General features: G+C 42.2%; 1 protein-coding gene across 12 annotated transcripts in view; it reads right to left on the bottom strand.

Moving 5' to 3' along the window:
* ADGRD1 (adhesion G protein-coupled receptor D1) overlaps window positions 1-24,966 on the bottom strand; it is a 257,981-nt gene that overhangs the window by 106,421 nt on the left and 126,594 nt on the right. For all 12 annotated transcript variants that reach the window (XM_039504723.1, XM_039504722.1, XM_039504714.1 and 9 more), the window contains 2 exons: window positions 6,501-6,574; window positions 3,664-3,787 (listed from right to left, as the gene is read on the bottom strand). In XM_039504723.1, the coding sequence (XP_039360657.1) occupies window positions 3,664-3,787; window positions 6,501-6,574 (198 nt within the window). The remainder of the gene's footprint in view (window positions 1-3,663; window positions 3,788-6,500; window positions 6,575-24,966) is intronic.

Below are 24,966 nucleotides of genomic sequence, written 5' to 3'. Positions count from 1 at the left end.
ATCATCTGTTTTTAATGAACTAAAAAACAAAAACAAATAATTCTGAGCTGTCAATTCAAAATGAAGCTCTTTGGTTAAAGTTCTAAAGCTCTAGATTGGGATTTGGTGCCGAGCCTCGCAGAGACAGGACTCACAGTGCAGTGAGAAAGGGGATTAAGGCAGCTTTAAGCTTTAAACCCTTCCAATCCTGGGGTGCTTCAGGGGCTACAGCAGCCCCCAGAGGAATTTAGACAGCCCAGCATGGAGGGGAGCATTTGTCCAAGTCATGGCAGCCTTCCCTGGCTGCCCTGTCTCCACAGCCCTGCATGCTGGGGTCCTGTCTCAAAATATATTCCCCATACCCACCTCCCTATACCAAAGCAAGAGGACATATTCCATACCATCTGAAGGGATGGGGCAGCAAGCACTCTCACTCTATGGGCCAAGGAAGTAGAATTCCTCACCGAGTTTCCCTGGGCTACTTTGAGTCTGTACGATTCCCAATCCAGAACTGCATCTGAATGGCATGGTTGAGCCCTCTGGCTGGAACCTGTGTTTTGTGGGCAAGTGGTTCACTCTGAATTCTGGAAACAAAGTCTGAACCTTGGCTGATCCTGGACAGGTTAGAAATGAGCATTTGGCAACTCATCATTCACCTGCTCAATCTGAACCGCTGCATATATTTCCAAGTCTCTCAGATTTGCACAAGGGACAGACACATGGTTTCCACAACGGGCGCACAATCACAGGACAACGCCTTTCAGCTTCCAGTGCGTCACTCGTTCTGCTGACTGCTAAAGAGCTATTGATTAACTCCATGCCCCTTGTCCAAAAATGTATTCCAAAGCAGAGGGCCTAAGGATTCAGCAGAGGCCTTAGGGAACCAGATTTTTTTAAATGTCAGGGAGAACTATTCAAGTAGATTTTCCAGAGCTCTGAAATTGTCTATTACAATGTAGGGTAGATTCCCTTGCATCAGACTGATTAGGTCTGAGCATCCCACTCACCCATTTAACATCTCAGGAGCATTAATGCTGTTTTTTAAATAGTAGTATAGAAAGAAAGGGAAACAAAAATACTCCAGGGTAACACAATTGTAGAGAACTTAGGCAAACATTGGCAATGGGGCACAAATTAGGACAGAACATTCAGGGAGAGAAAAAACAAACCAGTGACAAAATACCAAAAACAAAATCATGATTAAATGACTATTGGGAATAGAACAATTTATTCAGGGTTCCAGCCTTTTCTATTTACACTCACTGAGTTCTCCTTAAGAAGATACATGCTTGAGCAACTGCAAGGACCTTGGCCAAAATGCACAAGCTTGATCCCCAAGATTACACAATATTAAAACTTATTCCAGCTTTTGGCTAATCAGAACTATCCTGGATTCTGTTTGGGTAATTCATGTAAGCGTTAGACCATTCAGAACCATTTCCAGGAATAGAATCAGTTAATCTTACAATACTACACAGCATTTGATTGGTTGGATAATATCAGTTATGATACTTTTTAGCATCAACAAACTAAAAATGTTGAACATGCTTCAAGTGAACTCAAACACACATCTGAGAGTTGCCCAGCTACCGTTGTTGGGACACCTGGGGATACAAACCTGTTCAGATGTTTGGCCGGGGAGGGGGGGGGGTGTCTGCTGTGCGTGACTTGACTGAGTCTGAATTATTCTCCTACTAACCAAAACAAACATTACAAATAAAATTATATTAGAAATGTGGCTTACTAGTTAGAACAGGGGAACTGAGAATCGGATTCTTTAGTGCTACATCCATCTCTTTCACTAACTCACTTTCTTCTAGCTTGACGATTCAGGCACTGGGGCGGGACTCAGGATATTTGGGTTTAACTCCCGGCTCTGTTACAGACCTCCTGGGTAATCATGGGAGAGTCCCCTAATTTCTCATCATCCCTCAGTTCCCCCTCTGTAACACAGGGATAATAATAGTTTCTTTCTGCCACTCTTTGTTCCTCTGGTCTCTTTTGGTGTCAAGCTTTTCATAGCAGGGACCGTCTTTTATTACATATGCATACAGCAACTAGCACAGTGATGCCCTGATATCAGCTTGGGCCTCTAGATGCTTCTGTAAATAAACAACTAACTAATTAACTACAGAACTAATAACCACCTCCACAATGACAGCCATGTGACCCTGCACAAGTTACTTAACCCTGCCACCCCAGGCCTCATTTTACTCATCTGTTAAATAGCTATAATAATTCAGGAGTGTTCTGGGGCTTTTATAAGCTCTTTGCTTAAAAAAAGCAAAGTATTATAGTGATTGCCATTCTAGAGTCCGATTCTGAATTCTGTGGCATTACACTGAGTTTGTCATTGACTTATTGATAGCAAGATTTGATTAATACTTCTTATAATATTAATATAACATCTACTCCTGAAAAGATGGCAAGTTCATTATGGATCATCATTCCCTGAAAACCTTTATGTGCTGTTTAGTACTAGAATACTGATTAAAATTGCTTTAAAGTGGGTCACTATTTGTCAGTTGATTTGTATTGTGTTTCTGTTAGTAACAAATTCTGTGCTGTTCTCATGAGTATGTTGTACCCGTTTGCAAACCTGCCAGCAGTCTCATGGCAAAGCCACTATCTGAAACAACAGCAAACTCATTATTCATACCAATTAACAGAGAAGTCAGACACACTACCTCATAGGCAATGCATCAGTGCTATCAAGTCTGACAAAGAACTCCGTATGTCCCACTAGGGATCATATTTTCCCAGTAAGCCAATTTCAGAAATAAGGTTAGTGAGGAGACAGATTTGGCCAAGAGAGTCCTTGCCTCGCCAACTGGCATTGGACAAGTTCTGCTGAAACCATTCAGTAGCGTGAGTAGGAAGTAAAAAGCCTATCCCCTGCTGATAGGAATGGTTGCATATTCACATTGAAAAAAAGCGTATGATCATGAACTCTTTGAACAAAGAAGTCAAGTAAATACAATGAGCAACTGTAGATAAGGATATTCATCCTCAGTTCTTCATCCTTCTCTTTCTCCCAAGCTCTTGATCCCACTCTGTTTCTTCTCAAACCACACCCAACTTTGCAGCTAGGTGAGGAAAGAGCATCATGTGCATCATGGAACATAAATGAAGGGGATGCACTGCTCCCCAGTTACTAGCAGAATACATGTTCAGGGACGAACTGGGAAACAGAAGAGATTGGGACTTGCTCCATGCAGGAGTCCCAGCTTGTCACATATCCCTGCTGCTGTAAATCCTCCCTGGTCCACCCCATGTGATTCACCACCCCAACCCTAAACAGTCACGTCTCAGATGTCCTCTGTCTTGAAACTGAATCAAAGAAATTAGTGATGGAAAAGTCCTATTCACTCATCTTTTAGCCTACGTACAGGAGTGTTCTATGGAGCATGTCTGTAGGTGCTTTTCCTGCCCAGTTATTTAAGGGCTATAATACCTGTGGGATGAGAAGTAAGTACAGCACATATTGATTCCTACAGACTGCAGCGTGTTTCATCCCACATCCCATTTCAGTTACAAAAGGAAAAGCGAGGATGCAAGTGAGATAATAAAGAAAGGCTGAATTTGGATCTCTGTCTTCAAAAAAGTATTTCATCCCATACAAGTGGCTGAACTGGTTTGTGCTCAGTTTTGACCTCCTAGATTTAGTCCTTTGTTTACTCTTACCTTCAGGGGTACCACTTGCATCAGAATGGCAAAGTTGGTGAGGTGGTTACACAGGCAGACTGAATAGTTGAGGTCCCCGCCATCACGCACACAGCCTTCATTAGACCACATGGCACTTCCATTGCTGCAAAGCACACAGGAAATGGAGAGGGGCCCCTATTAAAATGAACCCTCCTGGCACTACTTAGACATGAATTTCATTAAACAGAAGATATCTTTTTCTTAAACTTTAGCTACCAAGAATCATCCAGGCAAATATCTGCACAAAGACCAAAGGTTTCCTTTGGCAGGTCCATTTATAGACTTTGACAAAGTAGTCGCAATACTAAATATGCAGGTTAAGTCTACATTTCTGCTACAAATTTAAAGATCATTTTAAAGGGGAAAGAAATAATCCTACACAGCTATCATAGGAAAAAATGAAGCACGTCACAACAGCTTTTCAATGTAACTTTCAAACATTAAAATACTCCAGAACGATACAACACAAGAAAGAAAAGAGCTGCCTAGAACTCAATGGTTTGCATGGTACTCTTTATCAGAGCACTGAAGTTTGTGTGCTGATTGTTTAATTTAATAATAATTGGAGATATACCAATCTCCTAGAACTGGAAGGGACCTTGAAAGGTCATTGAGTCCAGCCCCCTGCCTTCACTAGCAGGACCAATTTTTGCCCCAGATCCCTAAGTGGCCTTCTCAAGGATTGAACTCACAACCCTGGGTTTAACAGGCCAATGCTCAAACCACTGAGCTATCCCTTCCCCCATGGAAGTTAGTAATCAACATTCATATTATCCAGGACCCTAATTACATCTAAACCAAAGTATATGCTCTCAGCACTGATGCTCCAATTTCAGTACATTAGAAAGTCCAAAGTTACTAACAGTTACCACTGAGATAGAGCAGCTTCTCCTTACACTTAGCACAGGAAATAATTGTGGTTTCTGACATACTGTGGAACAGTAACTGATAGTAAATGCTGACTGTTTAATGATGATGGCAGCAAATCACAGTAAACCATATTGCCTGGTGTGTTTCTAAGCCTGGAGTTATGAATGGTTTGCAGCACTCGAAGTGGCAAATGATTGTGTGTAGTAAAATATATTAGTCTGGGTGGCAAACAGCTGTGTGTGGTAAAAAAAATAAAAATACCAAGGGCCAGTTTTCTACCAGCCTCACTCTCCTTGAATACTCCCGTTGATTTCAGAGGAATTATCCACAACTCAACATTCAAGTAAGCTGGGCTATATCTAGTCTGAAAAAACTATTATGGGCTAACAACAATATAAAGCAGGGCTGCCCGGGGGGGTGGGGGGAAGGGCAAGTGGGGCAATTTGCCCCGCGCCCCACAGACGCCCCCACAAGAATATAGTATTCTATAGTATTGCAACTTCTTTTTATGGAAGGAGCCCCCGAAATTCCTTTGCCCCAGGCCCCCTGAATCCTCTGGGCAGCCGTGATATAAAGAGAGAGAGAGAAAGAATCCAATTTAGCATATAGTTACCTATTTTCACTGGATCTATGCCAATTTGCTGGCCCATTGGCTTCAGTGGAGCTATGCTGATATACACACTATAAAGATCTAGCTCATTGACTTCAATACAGCTATGCCAATTTATACTAGCTGAAGACCTGGCCCGTTGACTTCAACAGAGCTACACATAATTATACCAGCTGGGGATCTGTATCGATATTGTTCCTATTATACAAATGCCAAATGACTCCTTTTATTGGAGTAATCATACATCTGAGAAAGAGAGTGTATTGATGTAAATAAACCTCTCATTTTGGGAGGAGGGATTTTTGCTATAGTCTTTCATCCTCAGGCAAGGCCTCCAGGGCCTAATCCCCCCGGAGCACATGCTGTGGGAATGATGCCCTGAAGCATATTGACTAGTTGTAGTAAAACATGTTTCTAATTTATTATAATGTGTAAGTAAGCGCACAAGCTAGTGACTACAAACAGCTGGGACAGCTCAGCGTAATAACAATAAAAATTTAATAAAACCATTATGTTGATCTTGCCCAAATGCAAGTTGGAGAGGAGGTATCACAAAATGGTGTGCCATTGGTGCACTGAGTAGTGCTTGGAATGCTATCGCTCAAAAAGTGTGTCAGTCCCCGCTCAGGTCTCATTTTGACTTGTTTCGCAATTAATTCAGTATCAACAGCATGTTTAGAAATCACAAATGCATCTGATACACTATTCCTGGCTACCCAAAGCTAGCAGAAAAATAGCCACTGTTTGTGGATATTTGCTGTTTACACAGTACAACTTGAGGTGATATTTATTTATACTTTTGCCCTGCTTTGCATTCAGTGGCATCTAATTTCATCATTGAATATGTACCAGACATGACTCACTGCTCTGAAATACATACCACACACCTCATTCTGATCTCATATGTACCCAGTGTGAATCAGGAGGAACTCCAGTGGAAACAATTACTTCAGTAGAAGTATGCCGATTTACAACACCCATGTTTCCGGAGAAACTGATGCTTGCAAAAGACCAATACAAGTGCAACTAGAATCAATCTTTGTGTGTTCATCTCAACGTTTTTCATTCTCTCAATAATCTGCTTTATCCTGAAATCAGTGAATAGAATGAGAACTTCCCCACCTACAGTAAGAGGAAGCTGTTTTCTCTTCCTCTTTCCTCTTACTACGAAGCTGTTTTTGTGGTAAACCCTGTGGTTTCATTGCTTTAATAATTCCCATGAACACAAGAAAAAGGGAATATGTGTCAGGTCTGGCATGCACTGACTATGTTGCATTTGCCATAAGTAACCAGTAACAATACATCGAAGAAAGACATTTAGAAGCATTTAACATACCTATAGTCCAGAAATGCACAATACAGATTAACTTGGTTGCTTTCATTCACTGCTTGGCTGTACTGCTGAGGAGTCTGAAAGAAAAAAAATACACATCCTGAAGAAGAAAAATTAAAAAAGAGATGTCAACATTAAAAAGGCCAAATTCTGCTCTCTGTTTAACCAGTCAGTCATGATTATTCCATTGATTTCAGCGGAATTATTACAGATTAACACCAGTGAAACTGGAAGCAGACTGTAGCCAATTATATTTGATTCTTTCTGCTACACACATAGGCCCCAACCATGCAAAGATTTACACACATGCTAACTTTATGCACCATGAATAGAACCATTGCATGAAATCCTAATCCCACTCAAATCAACAGCAAAATTCCCATTGACTTCAATGGGGCATCATTCCACCCATTGACTTCAATACGACCACTCACTGTGCGTAAAGTTAAGCATGTGTGTTAGTCTTTGCAAATTTAGGACCTTATTCTTCAACATACCTTTTGGATAGCTGACAAGAAAGCCAAATTTAACAAAAATTGACATTTGAGGATCAGTCTCACTGACATGTACACTACAGTGATCAGCAAGCATTTTATTTTCAGAATGGTAATTCTTACTACACATATAGGCAAACTAAAAAAGCAGTACCAGCCTCCCAAGCTTTGCTTTTCAGTGAGTTTGGCATTTACACAGGGCCTTAATTCTCATCTCCTGCAAACAGATTAGTTAGGGTCTCAATCCTCTCCATTCAGAAAGGCTTGGGGCCACATTCTCTACTCTGTTAGACCAGTGTAACTCCATTCAACTGAAGTGGAGTAGCGAATCAGGCAAAATATCCTACCCAGAAGAATTTCAAAAGCCTGTTCTATCCTCTCCTTTTGACACTGATACACTAACATCCACCTGCATCCAGAGCCACATTAATGACATTCAGCACTGCAGTTATGCATTGGACCCCATCTCAGGACTATTTTTCATTTCAGGAGTCATCACCATTAAAAAAAAAATGACTGGAAAATTACAGATCATTACAACAGAAGGCCGATAGTGCTATCAAGCCAGAAAATAAGCAAGTGCTGCTCTCCTTGTCAGCATTTTAAAAAAATTTACACAGAGCTAAAACTAAAGTTCACACAAGGAAGTTGCATCAGAGATTTCTGTCTTCTCTCCCACAAGACCAACCATGAAGTGTCAGGCACAGGGCAACACAGTTACCTCCTCACTAGCTATAACAAAGAATTTCCTGTCTCAGCCAGGAGAAAGCCGATTTCCACACACTTCTAGGTTATACAACTTCCAAATTTCCACCCAACAGATAAGCTCCATTACCAAATTGCTCTTGCCCCACATTCTCTGTTCTTTTGGAGAACTTTAAAGGAAACTTCCTTCCTGTTTGAAAGATGCCTACTGTGCTCTCCAGTGATTTGACAGGTACTAAATACAATGATTCCTCTAAGTTAGTGCCAGGGTAGGCAAAGAACCACAGTCGAGGAGTAAAGTGCTATATAAATGCTAGAGGTTATTATTAATGGTGCTCAAGAGTCCACTATGCCAGCAGCGGTCATCAAAAAATAGTGTGCAGATAGAGACTTGCTATAACTGCAGATAAGATCAGACAATAACAATCATCATCTCTTTGTAAGATGCAAGTCTCTGCTATTAAAACAATAATCTAGCCAACCTGTAAAAGGTTGGTTACAACAGGGAGACAGTTCTCAACTGCATACATCAATTTTCAATAACTCCCCATCCAGAAAAATAAATAAACCACCAATCCATGAAAAGCAATTTGACTTGCATTTCAATAATCTATTTCTTAAGTTTAACGGCGTGCGATGACTTAGATCGTGACCTGGATCCTGTGGCAGTAAGAATATTTGATTTAATAACATTGATATCAGAAAGTTTAATTCGCAAGCAGGCTTTTTTGTTAACATATTAAGTCACTTGAGTGTTTATAAAAAACTTGTGAAAGGGAAGTTCGTACAGATCCAAGTGGCTTGGAGGGAGCATCCTGGCACACCAGAAACCTCAGTTCTGGAACTGAGAGATTCCTGGGACTCTGATACACACTGCAGCTGGCATTCTAGGACATTAGCAGAGCGTGACAGTTGCGTGTCTGTTCTATAAGCAACTCAGCATATTAATTTATGGAGAAACATTAGCACTGGTCTTGAAAATAATCAGCTGACTTCTCTTCTGGTCAGAGAATGAGTGCTGCAAGGCTCTCTTACCTTCTAGAGCAGGGTTACTCAACCTCTGGGTCAGGACCCAAAATTAGGTCACCAAAATGTTTCAAAAGGTCACATGACAGCTTTTGTGGCTCCAATCCCACAGGGCTGGCTGGGCTCACCTCCCTGCTCCTGGGTCCCACTCAGATTTGGCCCAGCTGTCATGATGATGGGAGTCTAGGTAGGCCAAATTTGAGCGAGTGGCACTAAAACCCCATAAGCCAGGTCATAACTCCACTCATACATATTTGGTCCAGTCAGGGGGTCGGAGCCAAACCTGAGCAGCACTACAACCCCGGAGGTTGCAACACCTAGAGCAGAGAGCCAAGCCCAGGCAGCCCCACAGCTGCCACTGTGGGGTGAGTGTTGGGCAGGATCCAACCCTCCCAGGAGGCAGGACCCAACCAAAACCACCCCAAGGCCTCCATGCCCAGACTATTTACTGGGTCACAACAGGCCATAAACATTTACAAATGGGTCCTGGGCCCAAAAAGTTTGAGAACCAGAGTTCTAGAGGCAGGGAGTGCAAGTGGCATGAAGAATAGTTCCTTTAAAGTGAAATGATGGATGAAGTGAGGGTTCAGGTCATCTGCACTGATCTTTGTGGTGAGGACAGGTTTAGCAAAGGAAGCCATGCTGCAAGAAGATCTAGCATGCAAAAGCAACATACAATAATTCATACATGTGCATTCATGGACAGGAAGGGCACTAAGTGGAAGCATTAAGAAAAAGCCAATGAGTATCAGACTTTGGGCTAGACAGTCCTTGGCCTTTATATTTTGTATTGGAAAGAATGCAATAAGACTTTCCACCTTGTGCCCACATGTAACGGCCAAGGATATCACAGTCTTTTTACATGGGGGGGGGAAAGGGGGTGTGTAAGAGTTGCTCCCTCTTAAATAACCCCAAAAGAGCACAGAGGAGGAGAGTGAATGGTCATGGCACTGGCTGTGTGGAGAGAGGGGCACACCTTCCATCACCCAAAAGGATAGTGCAGCAGTTGTGTGTCGTTTCTGTGCCAGGCAGCTCAGGGAGGGACTGTGCCTCACAGGAAACAATCCCTCTTCAAGTGTGGCCTGGAGCAGTGTACAGCATCCCTAATGTGAGTCAGTGGCCCTTAGTCTTTTGGTGATAAGAATTTACTAACAACTAAGTCACAAAAAGCATAGTATCTGTGGTAGTGGCTTGGAGGGAGGAGGTCCAGGGTAATTAGAACTCTAGGAGGTAGGCATGAGGCTTAGGTTGTGGGGGGGCAGGCTAGAAGTGAGGCTAACATGAATGCTGGGTGCCTTCTGGAAAATGTGTTTGCAGAAGACCTCAGTACTACACAACTGCAAAAGAACAAAGCCAGCCAGCTGTCTGCTTTGGAGAATTGCCAACGAAGGGGAACCAAGCAAGGGGAAGGGAGAGCCTTTGTGAGAATAAGTTTCTTTTTTTTTTTCCCCTTTATTTTGAACATCAAACACATACCAAGCTGAGCTGTGGTGGCCACAAAGCAAGGAGGAGACAGCCTCCCCCTTCTGTACTTTTACTCCTGTATTAAAGAACGGAACTTAGTGGGCCTGATCCTCAGCTGGTGTAAACGGGGGTACCTCAACCCAAGCATACTGAGCTAGGTGATCAGCTGGTGTAATTGGGTGTAGCTCCCTGCAGTTTTAATGGACCTGTGCCCATTTACACCAACAAAATATCTGGTCCATTAAGTTCCATTTGGAGTTCACTCATCCCTGCTTACAAAGCACAGCATTTCCTCCAGTTTGCGGATTTCCTGTGTTCCTCACAACCTTCTCATCTGTCACCAGTACATACACATGACCACTTCTTTCTCCTCCATACAACCACCTGTAATAACATTTTCCTTCACATTCTTTCTATTGCCCAGAAAAATAGGAATCTCAGACCGCACACATCCACCCATTGCACCAACAGTGCAACAAAGAGTTCAGAATAATCATCCAGTCATCAGCGGGCTATGTTCTTTCCAGATGAGAGATGTTTCAGAGCTGAGAGATGCACAGTGTTTCAGAATCTGGTCTTAGACCACCAAGCAAATCGGATTTACAACATATTTGACTGATTCACCCTTAGAAATAAGATGTGCACATCCTGGAAAAATTAGATCCTCCCACTGAAATGTTTGTAGGGTCTCTTCTACAGTTGAGATTAATTTACTAAACACTAGGACTTAAAGTTCAGCTCATGTAAATCAGCACAGCTCCATTGGCAGTGATGCAACTATTACGCCAATGCATACCAACTGAGTTTCTAGGCCTAATGCATTTTAATATGCTAATGAAAACATTTGGAAAGCAGGTCAAAATTAACATTTCCTCAACCCCATTTCTTAAGACTACAAACATCAGTTTAAAAAATCCTAGGACACAGCCAAGCATTGAAGCCTGTGACAGAGAAGTAACAGAAAGAAAAAGAAAACCTGATAATGAATCATTAGAAACTACAAAGACATCTGGAATTAGAACAGCCTGCCATAATATTGAACGTAGATTGTTTTCAAATTTCCCTTTGCCTGAGGTAAGAACCAGTCAACACATCACATTTCCACCAGAAGTTCTGCTCATAGAATGCTATACCAGTGGCCTTGCCTGGTTCCCTGAATTCCACATTTAACAGCTGCTGTATCAGGAGGGCAAAATGCAAAAATTGAAAAGTGATGACAAGCTGCGTGGGTAGTGGAATGGAAAACATCTTATCAGTGTTCTGTACCAGCCAGTGTCTCAGGTTGGAAAGGAAGAAAAAAAAAGGAGGGGTTGGGGGAAAGGGGCTAGCACTCTAAATTCTCCTGTTTAGTTATTATCCCTAGCAGTCTGTGTTTGAGGAGATCTGGATGTGCCAGCATTAAATATTCTGCCTCATCCCTTTATATAAGTATCATCCATTTAACAACATCTCAGTCACCTTTCCTGTAGCACCGAACCAGGGGTTGCCTCTCAGGGCTGGAAGGGAAACATTCAGTCATTTACATATATTGACTCCCAATTCACTGTCTTGGGGGTTCTCAAACTGAGATCTGTGGAGCACTGTAGGTCCACAGAGCACTTGCTTGTTGCCTGCAGGGAAGTGACTTGCATTAGCATGACAATATTATTGTTGCCTTGTGCTCTTGTCCCTCTCAATATGTTTGTTTAACCTACCCAGATTGTAAACTCCCTAGGACAGGACTGTCCCTTTACTGCATGTACAAGATCTAGCTCAATGAGGCTGCAATCCCAGATTGGGGCATCTAGGCACGACTGTAAAACTAACCATAAACAAGAAAGGTCACATGGTCCTAGCTCTCCTTCTTTCCAGATGCTCAACATCATGAAAAGTCAGATAAAATAATACATTAGTAGCCAGTTGTTCCAACAGAGCTCAGCACCCAGCAACTCCCATCATCCTCAATGAGAGCTCCTAGGTCCCAATCACTTCTGAGCATGGAAAATGGCTGTAGCCTAAAGGTTAAAAATTCCTTGCCCTGAAATCTCTCCAAATGCAGATTTGGTTTTGGTTAGTCGTGGTAGGGTTTCCAACTCACTTTTCAAATGTTATAGCCAAGAACCTCCCACCCAAAGAAGAAACTTATACAAGTTTGTGTCACTCTGAGCACTTCACACAACACAGCATCAGGTAACAAGGGAAAAGAAAATGATAGTTAAGTCAAAAACACCTTGAAAATAATTGATTTGCAATAGTGATCCACCAAATACTTTCTCATAGTGGAAGTATCTGAATATCTGCAGGGTGGGAGGGAAATTGTGGGGAAGTGATGTTGGAAGTTGGATAATGTTTGTAGCCATGCACATAACAATTAGCTCTTTTCTCTGCTGACATTATCTAACTGATCCTCTCAACACCCTTGCAGATTTTATCCCCATTTGACAGACAGGAAAATTGTGGTAGAGAGTTTAAGGCCCCAACCCTGAAAACATTGAAGTATGGGTTTAACTTTCATTAGTCCCATTGACTTCAAGCTGAGATTATTCACCTATTTAGAATTAAAAACCCGCATAAATGCTGGAAGGTCTGGGGCCCAAGTGACCAGTCCAAAGCCAGTCAGAACTAGGGAATTCCTGGCTCAAAGTACCACACCTAAACCACACCTGTCTCCCTAGTATGCACCTCTGAGCATGGTGGGAGCTGACATTGCTCTGTCATTCCTTACAACATCAGCATCTAAAAACACGTTATTTCCCCATCCTCTTTCTCTCTGGGGCTTGTGAGCCTGAGGAGTATTTTGCAGATACTTGCTAACACTAGGTAACAACGGGTACTTCTGCGCCAAAGTCTCCCTGCTTAGAAACCAAAATTACTTGGGACCCAATACTGCAGTGCGAAAATCATGCCAAGGGCCCATTGACTTCAGTGAGGATTGATAATACTCACAATATTGTTGTAAATCATGGTAATAAATGAGAGATGCAGAAGCACTGGACAGTAGCCATAACTAGGAGTAGATTCATCTTCATGAGAAATTTACAGAGCTGACTTCAATGAGAGTTTTGCACAAATAGGAACTGCAGGATAAGGAACTATAGAAATGCAATGTGGTCAGCAACCTAGACTTACATCAGCAGACATGATATATGAAAGATTTTAATGCAAATCCACAGCAAATTGGCCAGATCCTGCAGTCCTTACTCACATGAGTAATGCTGCGGAATACTGATTGGGCCTGCAATCTGTACCAAAATGCTCCCTCTGAAGTCTGATCAAACTATTTCTCAGACAGTACACTTATCCTGAAGCAGAGATCTACCCAGAAAAATGGCAATTAAAAAAAAATCAATACATCTGCTCCCTTGGTGTATTTAGTAACATACAGGCAAAGATTTCAAAAATCAGTGCTGCAAGTTGGGCTATTAAATCCATATTTAGGCACTGACTTCAGTGGATGCTCAGCGTTTTTGAAAATCAGGCCACTATTTAGGTGCCTAAAGATGGATTTAGAAACCAGCCTGTAGGCACTGCCTTGTGAAAATCTTGCTCACCATTACCAAAACACACGCTGCTGTCTGGTTTTTTATTCCTTTGGCTTTACTGAGTTCACTCAGCTTAAGAGAGAGCAAGCTAGCTTTTATCCTTGTGCATTATCAACAAAATTGTTCACTAAGGGCCAAATCCAAACATCATTCTGCGATGCATCAGCAGGAGTATCGTAGGCAAGAAAGAAGTAATTCTTCCGCTCTACTCTGCGCTGAAAAGGCCTCAGCTGGAGTATTGAGTCCAGTTCTGGGAGCCATGTTTCAGGAATGCGTGGACAAACTGGAAAAAGTCCAGAAGAGAGCAACAAAAATGATTAAAGGTTTAGAAAATATGACCTATAAGGAAAGATTGAAAAAATTGGGTTTGTTTAGTCTGGAGAAGAGAAGACTAGGGGGTGGGGGAGAGACATAACTGTTTTCAAGCACAACGACAAGAAGCAAAGGGCTTAAATTGAAGGAAGGGAGGTTTAGGTTGGACATTAGGAAAAACTTCCTAACTGTCTGGATAGTTAAGCACTGGAACAAATTGCCCAGGGAGGTTGTGGAATCTCTGTCATTTGAAGAACAGGTTAGACGAACACCTATCAGGAATGGTTTCGTTATTACATAGGGCTTTTCTACATGGCGCAATAAAGCAGCTTTTTGCGCTCAACTGCAGCTGTGTGCACATTGCCGAGCCACTTTGTGCACAGAAACTCCTCAGTTGCAGCGCTGCTCAAACCCACCTGGACGAGAGTCATAAGGCTATTTGCACAGAGGCTCCAGCGTTCTTTTGTCAGTTTAGACACTTGATTGCTTTCTGGGCTGTAACTGGCCTCTGGAGCGGTTTCATAATGCCTCATTGTTTTGAACTCGGCTGCCCTGAAGACATGTACCCCTCCCCTTTCAAAGCACACAGAGGCAGGTGTCTCTGTGTGTGTCTGTCTGTGTGAGTGCGCATGCGTGTATGAGAGAAAGAGAGAGATTGCTGTGCAGAGACCCCAGGGAGGGAGATGGGGCTGATGTCGGGGTTTCCCCCTCCCCCAGGACTGGTTGCTTCCTGCCACTGTCTGAACCTACAAGCATGCTGACACACTCTGTCCCCCAAAACACACTGTCTCCCCCCCCCATACACACACACACACTCCCTGTCACACACTCACCCCCCACTTCAGTTGAAAAGCAGCTGGCAATGCAGTAGGATGCCCATGGAACAATGGGATTGCGAAACCTGCATCATGTGACACTGTGTCTGCCCCATGAGGCATTGCAAACCCTTCCCAAAGCACCCTGTGGCCAGCTGCACAGTGGGATAGCTACCATAATGCACTGCTGTCTTTGCCGTCGCAAGAGCTGCTAATGTGGATGTACTCCAGCATCACAAGGAGCACAGTGTGGACACTCAACAGCTGTTTAATTCCAGCATTTTAATAAAAGTGGTATAACTTGCGGCAGAAACCTGCCGGTGTAGACATATCCTCAGTCTTGCCTTGAGTGCAAGGGACTAGACTAGGGGCTTGGCTACACTCGAAACTCCAGGCAGCGCTTTGAAGTGCGAGTGTGGTTGCGGCACCAGCGCTGGGAGAGAGCTCTCCCAGTGTGGCAGGAACTCCACCTCCCCTGTTTACACTGGCACTTTGCAGCGCTGTAACTTGCTGCACTCGGGGGGGAGGGGGTGTCACCCCCCTGAGCGAGAAAGTTGCAGCGCTGTAAAGCGCCAGTGTAGCCAAGGCCTAGGTGATCCAATAAGGTCCCTTCAAGTCCTACACTTCTATGATTCTATGAATCCCAAAACCATTGACGTCAATGGGAGTCTTTTCATGGTCTTCAATTAGATTTTGGATTAGGCCCTAATCTCCAATAAATTACACCTGTGCAAAAGTAATGACCGCAATTAGATTGTAAAAATGCCATTGAGGGAATAATTTAGCCTGCAGAACCTTTAGGCTTGAGATAAAAAGGATCCAACTTGACTGTCACAGCCCATGGCAAATCTGCAGGGATGGCAGCTAGGAAGAAAAAGAAACCCTTCTTTTTACTTGTGAACACATTTTACTTCTGAACACAGCAATAAACATGGAACCCAAAGAGGCTCTTTTTTACTGCCACTTTTCCAGAATTAAACTACCCTTTAACCCTTTCACACTGCAATCATTTTTAGCACCTCCGAGTTAAATGGGCCAAGCAGAAATAAGTCATTTATGTTCCAAAGAATCCCCTAACTATACCCTAAGCCTGGCAATGTTCAGAACTCAGATCCAAATCCCATTTGTTTACCCTGGGCCCACCATTGCTTTCCTATTTATACAGCCCTGGCTCTCCCAAGAAGGCATCATGTGGGATTCTACTTGTGGAGGTTAAGTTTTAATGTAACCTCATGTTATGTTTATAATTGTGGTTTGCAACAAAGTTGCTTACATTACTGAGTACTCTCCATAGCAGGGCTGAAAACAACTAGTTTTTAAACAAGACAAATATTTATAAAGTTGACTGTGCATCATACACAGCAGCCTTGCAAAATTCCACTCATCTGATTGCCTAGAACACATTTTTTTTTTAAATGGGAAAGTAAAATATCAATTGTTTTTCATCATTCTGACGAGACCACAGGCAACAAAGTGGATTTTGTGGGCATGCGGTAAAATATTCATGATACCTTTGCAAAGCTGTTAGGTTGCTAGTGAGAGAGTTGAAGCAATGTGATTTTTTTTTGGTTGATATTCACTTTCTGCTGCTCCACATTATATAAAAATGCAACATTTCATAACATGAAAAACAAATGTTGGTTTGCATTTATTTATTTCTCCCCTCCTGTTTGTTTTCCTTAACTCATGGAATCTGCAGCATTACTAAATGGGATCGGTTGGCTTGAACAAAATCAAGAAGCCTGTTTAAAAAGGGACGCATAACCTAACCCTACAAAAATCATAATGAAAGAGGTAAATGACTGAATCTTTTCCCCCACCCATGTGATTTCAGAAGGGTCCTCTTTTGCAATACCTCTGTCCACTCCCACAGTACTTCTCTGCAACAGGAAGTAAATGTGGTCACAAGTGCTGTGACAGGGAGCAGAAGGCATACAGTGATGTTCAGAGCTGAGTGGAGACACTGTAAAAATACTTTTCCTATTAGCTAATATCTCTACAAGCCTTGGTCTCCAAAACAGAACTTTGATTTTTCCTTCTTATGGCATTTTGCTAGAAGAGAAACATTTGCATCAAAAGAGAACCATGTGAGCCACTCAGAGTTAACATTTAAACTGCTCTTGGGTCTTCAAAGTGCTGAGTAAACTGGCTGATTTTCACAATCCCCCAGGAAGAGAATTTAAACACTTTGCTTGAGCAACTCATTGACAGAATTGGGATGAGAACTCAGAACTGGCTAAGTGTCAGTCTTCTGTTTAGTCCACTTTGCCATGCAGCCATGTTAGAATCCTCTCAGGTGATCCCGATTTCAGTGGGAGTTGAAGGCACTCAAGCCCATTGCAAACTCAGGCCCTGGGCACTCAAATCTTCAACAAGAAAGTCCCCCTGAGATTTTCAATAACAAAAGCTCCCAATGTTCTCAGTCAAAACAAATACACAGCTTGTCATTGGCTTTTAAACTCCTTGCATCTTTAGTTAAACCCACGAATCAGGCTTTATTGGGTAATTTGGGGCACTGTGCTGCATTCCAGTCAATGACTCCAGAATTCATGTATTTTTGTACTACTCCCTGTTACGCAACTGAAAGGGAGCTCAGCCCACCTGACAGGACAAGCATCACAATAATGAGACGTTCCACTGAGATCGAGAACAACAGGAAGCTACAACAAGCAGCAGCAAATGCAACTTGCATTGCACTTTTGTGCTTTACCAGCTTCCTGTCAATAAAATTCAGCAGGTTGGATCAGCAAAAAATTTTTTTTACAAGACTGAAAGCCATAATTATAACAAGAATCAGTAAATATGTATTATCTGTAGAGCTTCACAGCATGGTGGGTAACTTGCCAACAAGAAGGTATTGCCCTTTTCCCCAAAGAGATTCCATTCAAAGAATCAGCAAGTACTTCCCCTTCTCAGTACACAACAGGAAGAAGAGAAGACACAAGGAGCCCCCTCCTTGTTCCTTTGTACAAGGACCAAGCAAAATCTTGGTCCTGCCATTCAAGGAGCACGAGGACTCTGACAGTGTAGAGCTCTGAATAATTAAAACTCCACCTGCCCTGAAGTCTCTCTCTTTAATAGGCACTCAGTGATATTCAATGGCATTTGCCCTGGGAATTTAGGACTACAGGACTGCCAGTGCTAAATACCCAGAAGTGAGCAGGGAAGGATGGAACCAGGGCAGAGCAAGAGCACGGTACCATGTGAAGGGAGTGTGCACTGCACCCTTTCAAAGTCAGAAGGACCCCTGCTGCAGAGTAGACTTCCCAGAGCCCCATTAGGAATCCCAGCAGACTCAGCAAGGGTTTGGACAAGGGTTCCTGATGAAGTGCATTCCTGTCATTCCCCTCAGTGAGAGCAGTGGCTTAACAGCACAATCTTAGCCTTGTTAGACAGCGTAAAGATGAAGGGTGTTAGATGGGCTATGGATATAGCAAGAGCCTGGTGATTTACACAGGCCTGGTCTACTCTTAAAAATTAGAACAACCTAGTTACATCATCAGGGCTGTTAAAAATGTTGCGGCCTGAATGCTGTAGCTAGATCGACCTCACCCCAGGTATACATGCAGCTAGGTTGGTGGAAGAATTTGTCAATCAACCTACCTCCAGCCTCTCAGAGAGATGGAAAAACCCTTTCCATCAATGTAGGAAGCGTCTACACTGCAGCCGCAGCGCCATAGCTTTGCCGCTTCAGTGTAGACATGCTTTTAGGGGACTGTCTTTTTGTTCTGTGTTTGTACAGCACAGCGGCCCCGTGGGGTGTTGAACTATCACCTTTCAAATAATAATTAATAATAATACTGAGGAAGTGTTGAGATTTAGGGTGAGATCCAGCTTCCACTGACGTCAAGGGGAGTCCTTCCATCAGCTCCATTCTGGATCAGGCCCATAGTGCATGTCCTGCAAACTCCAGGATTTTGCAGAGTTTTGAAACAGTTCATATTTACATATTTATATTAATCTCCTTGGCTAACACTTTTGTACAAGGGGAGGTATATATTTAATAGGCCCTTTGAAAGAACTCTATTTTAAGGCGGGACTTAGGGAGGAGGCATAATAGACCAGGTCAGAGACAGGGTACCAAGCCTAATAGTAAAAATATTTACCATTCCTTATACTTGTTGCTAACGTTGTTTTTTATGGGATTAGACTTATATGGTAGCTTTTTCCATCCTCATTAAATTCCTGACCATGAGAATGGTGCCTCTGAAATGTAATGCCTCACATATTCTGTGAATTATAGTGGTGGACCTTTTTTTTTTTTTTTTTTTACTTTTGACCTTTCAGTGATTACGTCCCTTGACTGGCCAGTCATCCTTTATCCTTTTCCCAGCCCAGCTAATCTCTGGAGAATGGGTGGGATAGCCAGTCAATGGAAGACATGCAGTGTAAATAATGACAGAGTAATAAGAAGCATTCCAATGGGTCATATTTCATGACAAAGGTTCTCAGAAGGGTGCAACAAAATCACTGTTATGAAAAGGTGTTGTAACAAGACTAGAAAATGCTGCACACAAACGTATTCTTGAAGCTCAAGATATTCAAGATATGCAGGTGTAACAGGGCACATTTTCAGATCAACTCAGCATAGCAGCAAAACATGGACTGGGAATCAGGAAACCTGGGTTCTATTCTTGGCTCTCCTACTGACCTGCTGTGTGAGCCTGGGCAGGTCATTACAGGCCAGGGACTGTCTCTTGCTACATGTTTGTACTGGGGTCTCTAATAATGTTAATATAGGGCCTGATCCTGTAACCCTTATTCTTGTGAGTGGTCATTCATATAAGTAGCACTTTGAAATACAAGGAGTTACTGTATTCACGGAGGTAAATCATCCCTCAGTCTCCATGCCCATGCAGCAGCATAAGCCAGACTCAGAACTCCTTTTAAGGCCCCATATGGGATACCCAGATCATTGGTGCAGGCACACAAGTAAAATAAGGTGCTTTCTGCCCACTATTGTCACATTCACTCTGCGCCAGAGCAGATTGGTGCAGTCTTGACCAGTGGTGGGCAACGTGTGGCCTGTGGGCTGCATGGGGCCCATCAGGGTAATCTGATTGTGGGCCGTGAGACATTTTGCTGACGTTGACCATCCGCAGGCACGGCCCCCCGCAGCTCCCAGTGCCGACCGTTCGCCATTCCCGGCCAATGGGAGCTGCACGTAGCCAACATCAGCAAAATGTCTCGCAGTCCACAATCAGATTACCCTGATGGGCCACACGCAGCCCACAGGCTGCCCACCACTGTCTTGACTCTGTCCCTTAATTTCACTAGCCAGAACTAAGCAGAATTGGGTAAGGTTAGTGATTTTCTGCTGGCATAGGCCAGCAGCAGATTACTACCTCCATGGTAGCAGTGAGTAGAAAATCCTTCACTGAGAAGCTTCTTGGCCAGCACAGCACTGTACTATGAGCTGAGTCTTTGGAGCACAATCTAGTTCATAGAACTACAGCATGGAACAAGAGAGGACTTTATCTCTGGAGGGTTTGGCATCTTTCAGATCTTGGTCTCCTGATCTCTTATTAGCCTTGATGTCCCAGCTCCTCAAAAGTATTTAGGCACCTAACTCCCATTGATTTTCCACTGAAATGCTGGTGGATGAGAGGATCTGGACCAATGGGAGTGTGTGCTCTTCACTGAGTCTTCGATGGATGGGGCCCAAAACTTTCCAATGTTTTCAGTTTTACTCTCCAGGGCTGAAAAAAAATCTATATTTATATTTTTTTCTGCTAATTTTTATGTCTCCTCAACCCTGAGTTTTCTTTTATCCTACCCCATGAAAGGGGCTGAAACTACACACACCTATTTTGTTTAGCATCAGACTTAAGTTATAGAACCGTTTAGTGTGTCAAAACAATTTGATTTGTGCATCAGCAACATCCAATGAGGCCAGAACCAGTCTGAAAATAGCACTTGTCTGTCAGTTTCAGCTACACAGGTGAGTTGAAGGGGCCTGAACCATTGGGCCAGATCCTCAACTTGTATAAATCACTAAATGGAAGGCAATGGAGCTACACCACTTTGTGCCAGCTGAGAATCTGGCCACAGTTTTGTGGGGGCTCCACAAACATAGTGGATATCGAGGGTTTTTTAAAATTATTTATATACACACATATATATAAATACACACACACACACAGCTGTTGTAATACATTAAAAATAGCAACATAGATATTTAAGGCCACATTCTTGCTAATTGTGTAGCTGCTTTGCAGTGCCAGAATGGCACAAAGGGCCCGTGAAGCTGGCATAATCAGTTCTACACCAACCCTTCCTGCACCCATGCCCTCCTGGTGTAGCAGGCATTCCAGGGGCTAGAGGGGACATGGCCAGACTGCTCCATATTCCATTCCACATCTGGGACGTTACAACCTGACCTTAAAGCCACTTTATCTCAGGGACATCAAGCGGAGGCCTGGCTCAACTGAGCATCTAAGCCTTTGAATTTACAGCATATGATTCCTCTCACTGTAATCAGACTATAACAGTTTTCAAGCAAGTCAAATATTCAGCCCCCAATCCTTGACGATGTATTTTAAAACTAACTCTGTGCAACAGCGTTCCTTGTAAAACAACTGGAAGCTGATGTGACTCTCAGATCCCAGACTGAAATCCTGGGAGCAGTCAAACGGCCCATCATGGAGCTACTTTTCCCCTCTTCCCCATCCCCCCGACCCCCCACACCAAATCTGTAGCAGCCTTTAAGTCTTTTACTATTTTACAAGGTGTAGACAAATTGGAGAAAGTCCAGAGAAGCGCTTTCCCTCTCTTTCTTCAGTAAAGGCCTAAGTGTATCTGAACATCAGCTGTACAAAACGCAGAGCCAAAAACACACAAAGCCCACTACAACAAATTCCAGATAAACCCAGGAAGAGAAACAACCCACTGATAAAGGATTATTGTCTGTTGGTCTACATGAAGGCTTCTTGTGCCATAAATACTAACATAGCCAACATTACTCAGTCCCCCTTTCACTCTGTTTGTCCGTAACTCAATTTTTCCGTGCGATTCCTGAAATCAATGACAGGTCCCTCTGGAAACTGATCTAATGGTTTGAAGAATGTAGCTATGGTAATTAGGGCTTGGCAAGTTTTTCTATTAAAACTCCAGGCTCTCTTGTCAGATTACTTAGCACAACAATTTTAAATAGGCAAGGACTGAGCAATGTTATGTTCCTCCTTAATTGGAAAAGTGTTTCACTGCCTTCCCCCTTTTCACTGCAGTAAAAGTCGGTGTTTAGTAATCTGGACTTTAAAGCATCTCAACAAAATGCAACAGCCAGTAGTTAAGCAATATATCAGAGTGCCACATTCCAAAAAGTTCTTGTGACAAGTCGCACTGCATATCACATTAGCATTTTTCTTTTAAGGAAAACGCATAATAGAAAGGAAACCACAGAAAATACTTTCAGAGATAATTAAACTGCAATTGTAGTCAAACAGCCATGGCTGACTGCTCAATTTAATTTGCTAAAATAATTCATTTTACTCCAATAATTAAAAGAGAAAAAAAAAAAAAAACCTCTCAGCAGGCTACTTCATGACAGCCAGAACTCCTGCAGCTTTAAAGGACTCACAGGGCGGGCTCTCACTGAAATCAATAGCAAAATTCCCAGTGACTTCAGTGGGTACAGGACAAAATCTTTATGTTGCACTGTAAGTTTTAAAAAGCCCCATTTTAGGAACACAGGAATTGTACATAAGAATGATCATACTCAATCAGACCACTTGACCATCTAATTCCATATCTTGTCTCCAGCAGTAACGGATACCAACTGCTTAAGAAACCCAGAAATCCTGCAGTAGGTAGTTAATGGATAACCTTCCCATAGAAAGCGAAACCCATGTGTCAGTGAAGTCAATGGCAAAACACCCACTGATTTCAAATGGGCCCACAATTTCATGCAGAGAGAGTTTCCTCCCAACCCCCATTAATTACGGTCTCTTTTATTCCCTGAAGCGTGAGAATCTCTCTCACACAAAATTATCTTTTTTAACTCATTAGTATGAGTGTGTTCATGTGAATATTTTCATTCGGGGTCACACTTTATATTAAAGGTCCAGTTATAAATACTTTATAAAGGCTAACTAAATGATTAAAATACTTTTAATAAATAATTAATTGTCATGGACTGTTATCAAGTCCAACAGGGTGCTTATAACCATGGCTTATAGAATTTGTGACACCTTCTGCTGAGATACTTATAACCATCAATACATGTCTGTAACATGCTTATATCTAGGCTCGGAAGGTTAGATTTGTATCAGTAAATGACGATTTCATTGTATACACAAACCAACAAAAAGTATTTCCAACGATTATAATCAAAATTTACAGATAGGCAAAGTAAGAAAAATGCTGCCTGAGAACTTATTAGTGAGAACTTATTAGAGCCCAAATCCAGTGATTTGGGCTTTTGAATTAGGCTTGTTGCAAACAGACAAATAGTAAAAACTGGTACAATTTGTTGCTTTAGGGATATTTGCTTTGTATATTTTGACATGTGATGTTCACAATTTGTGTTTTAATGGTTATGAAGCTTTAACTGTTTGAATCTCAACATTTACTGTCATTAAATAATTGTCTGACACCCCTCCCTTCAATTTCGTATACCTGTGAAAATGTACATCAATAATAATCTTTAAAATGCTTAACAATAAACATCAATATTATCTGTCAAAATTATTTTTAAAAAATCAAAATCAGTGAATCTTACTTACATCATTTAGTGCTCATTTATTTACCCTTTATAAATGGAACCTTAATGAAAGTGTGACTCCCCTTCCCTGTCCCAGCTGGTTTCTTTGGAACTACTGTCTCATAGAAGCAAGAGTGCTTGCATGAGTAAAGGTTGCAATAAGCACTCCAAAAGTAGGTACTTACAAAAAGACAGAGTAAGAACCACCACCTTCCTTGATGGATGTATTTATGCTATTTACTATCAGTTTCTCCCCAGAACATGGATAGTTATTCAGGACCTTCAAGTGCAACAGCTCAGACTTCACACAAAAGACAGAGGTCTTTCAAATTTGGAGTTAATGGCAATGACACACAAACAACCTAATAAAACTGTATCTCCAGACTGCAGTTTAATAAGTGGCTACCATGTGCAGTATAACCAGGCTTATGCCTGCTAATAAATCAGGACTTAAAAGGAGCTAAGCAAAAAGGCCTGAGGAGAATCAACCCAAGGAGAAGGGATATAATTTAAATCCAATCTGTGTGTTTATCTAGTGAACGTTTTTATGACCGGCCTCTCACCATGGTCTCTAAGTGCTACACAAAATTAAAGAGCACAAAAGAGATGATTCTTTTCCTCTTGGGTTCAGCTGTACATGTAACTTTATGTGTGTCTGGAGTTTTTGAAGAGTAAATGTAGCCTTTAAAAAAAAAGTCTTAAAAGTAACAGGAACATACCCAACGTCTGTTACCCACTAATAGGACTTTTACTAATGTATTTTTAATTTTAAAAATTGCTTTGTAATATAGACAGGTAACCCTGGCATTATTCAATTATGTAGTTACTGGAACATTTAAAGCCAGATTTTCCCAGCACATGAATTCGACAGCAAAGAACACTTCACGGAATCACCTAAGCACCTCCAGGATTTCCCCAATGCATTTTATATATAAGAGTAACGTGTTTTTGTTCATTATCCTTCTGCAAAACAAGGTGCTGGGCACCCTCAATGTCCCATCCCTAACCCCAATCAAGAGCACACATCATCTCATAACACTAGGCAAAGCTTTCAGTTCCTAACTAATTCTCACTGTGTTTCCCCATAGATAACCAGAAACAAACTCCTGCAGATACTAAGGTGTTTTATCTACCCAACCTGATCCAAAGCTCATTTAAGTCAATGGGTGTTTTTCTATAGGCTTAAATGAGCCTATTAAATGATTCCTATCGCAAAGACAGAAATTCTGCATGACCACCACAAGAGACTGAGATGCTGCGAGGTCTCACTGCTCCAAAATGTTTCTAGTCCAAGAGTCCAGACCTTCTTCCCTGGCACCAGAATCTTTGAGGGCACCAAGGCTTGGCCTTTGTAGACAATACAAGCTGCAAAGTTTTACTCTTCGTGGTTCAACTGTTGTTCTAAAGTCTTTATCCTTGATTCATCCAGGT

Source organism: Mauremys reevesii, linkage group 18, assembly GCF_016161935.1.
Source record: "Mauremys reevesii isolate NIE-2019 linkage group 18, ASM1616193v1, whole genome shotgun sequence".
In the NCBI taxonomy this organism is placed as follows: Eukaryota; Metazoa; Chordata; order Testudines; family Geoemydidae; genus Mauremys; species Mauremys reevesii.
Note: the sequence above shows the minus strand (reverse complement) of the source record. Positions and strands in the feature narration are given on the sequence as shown.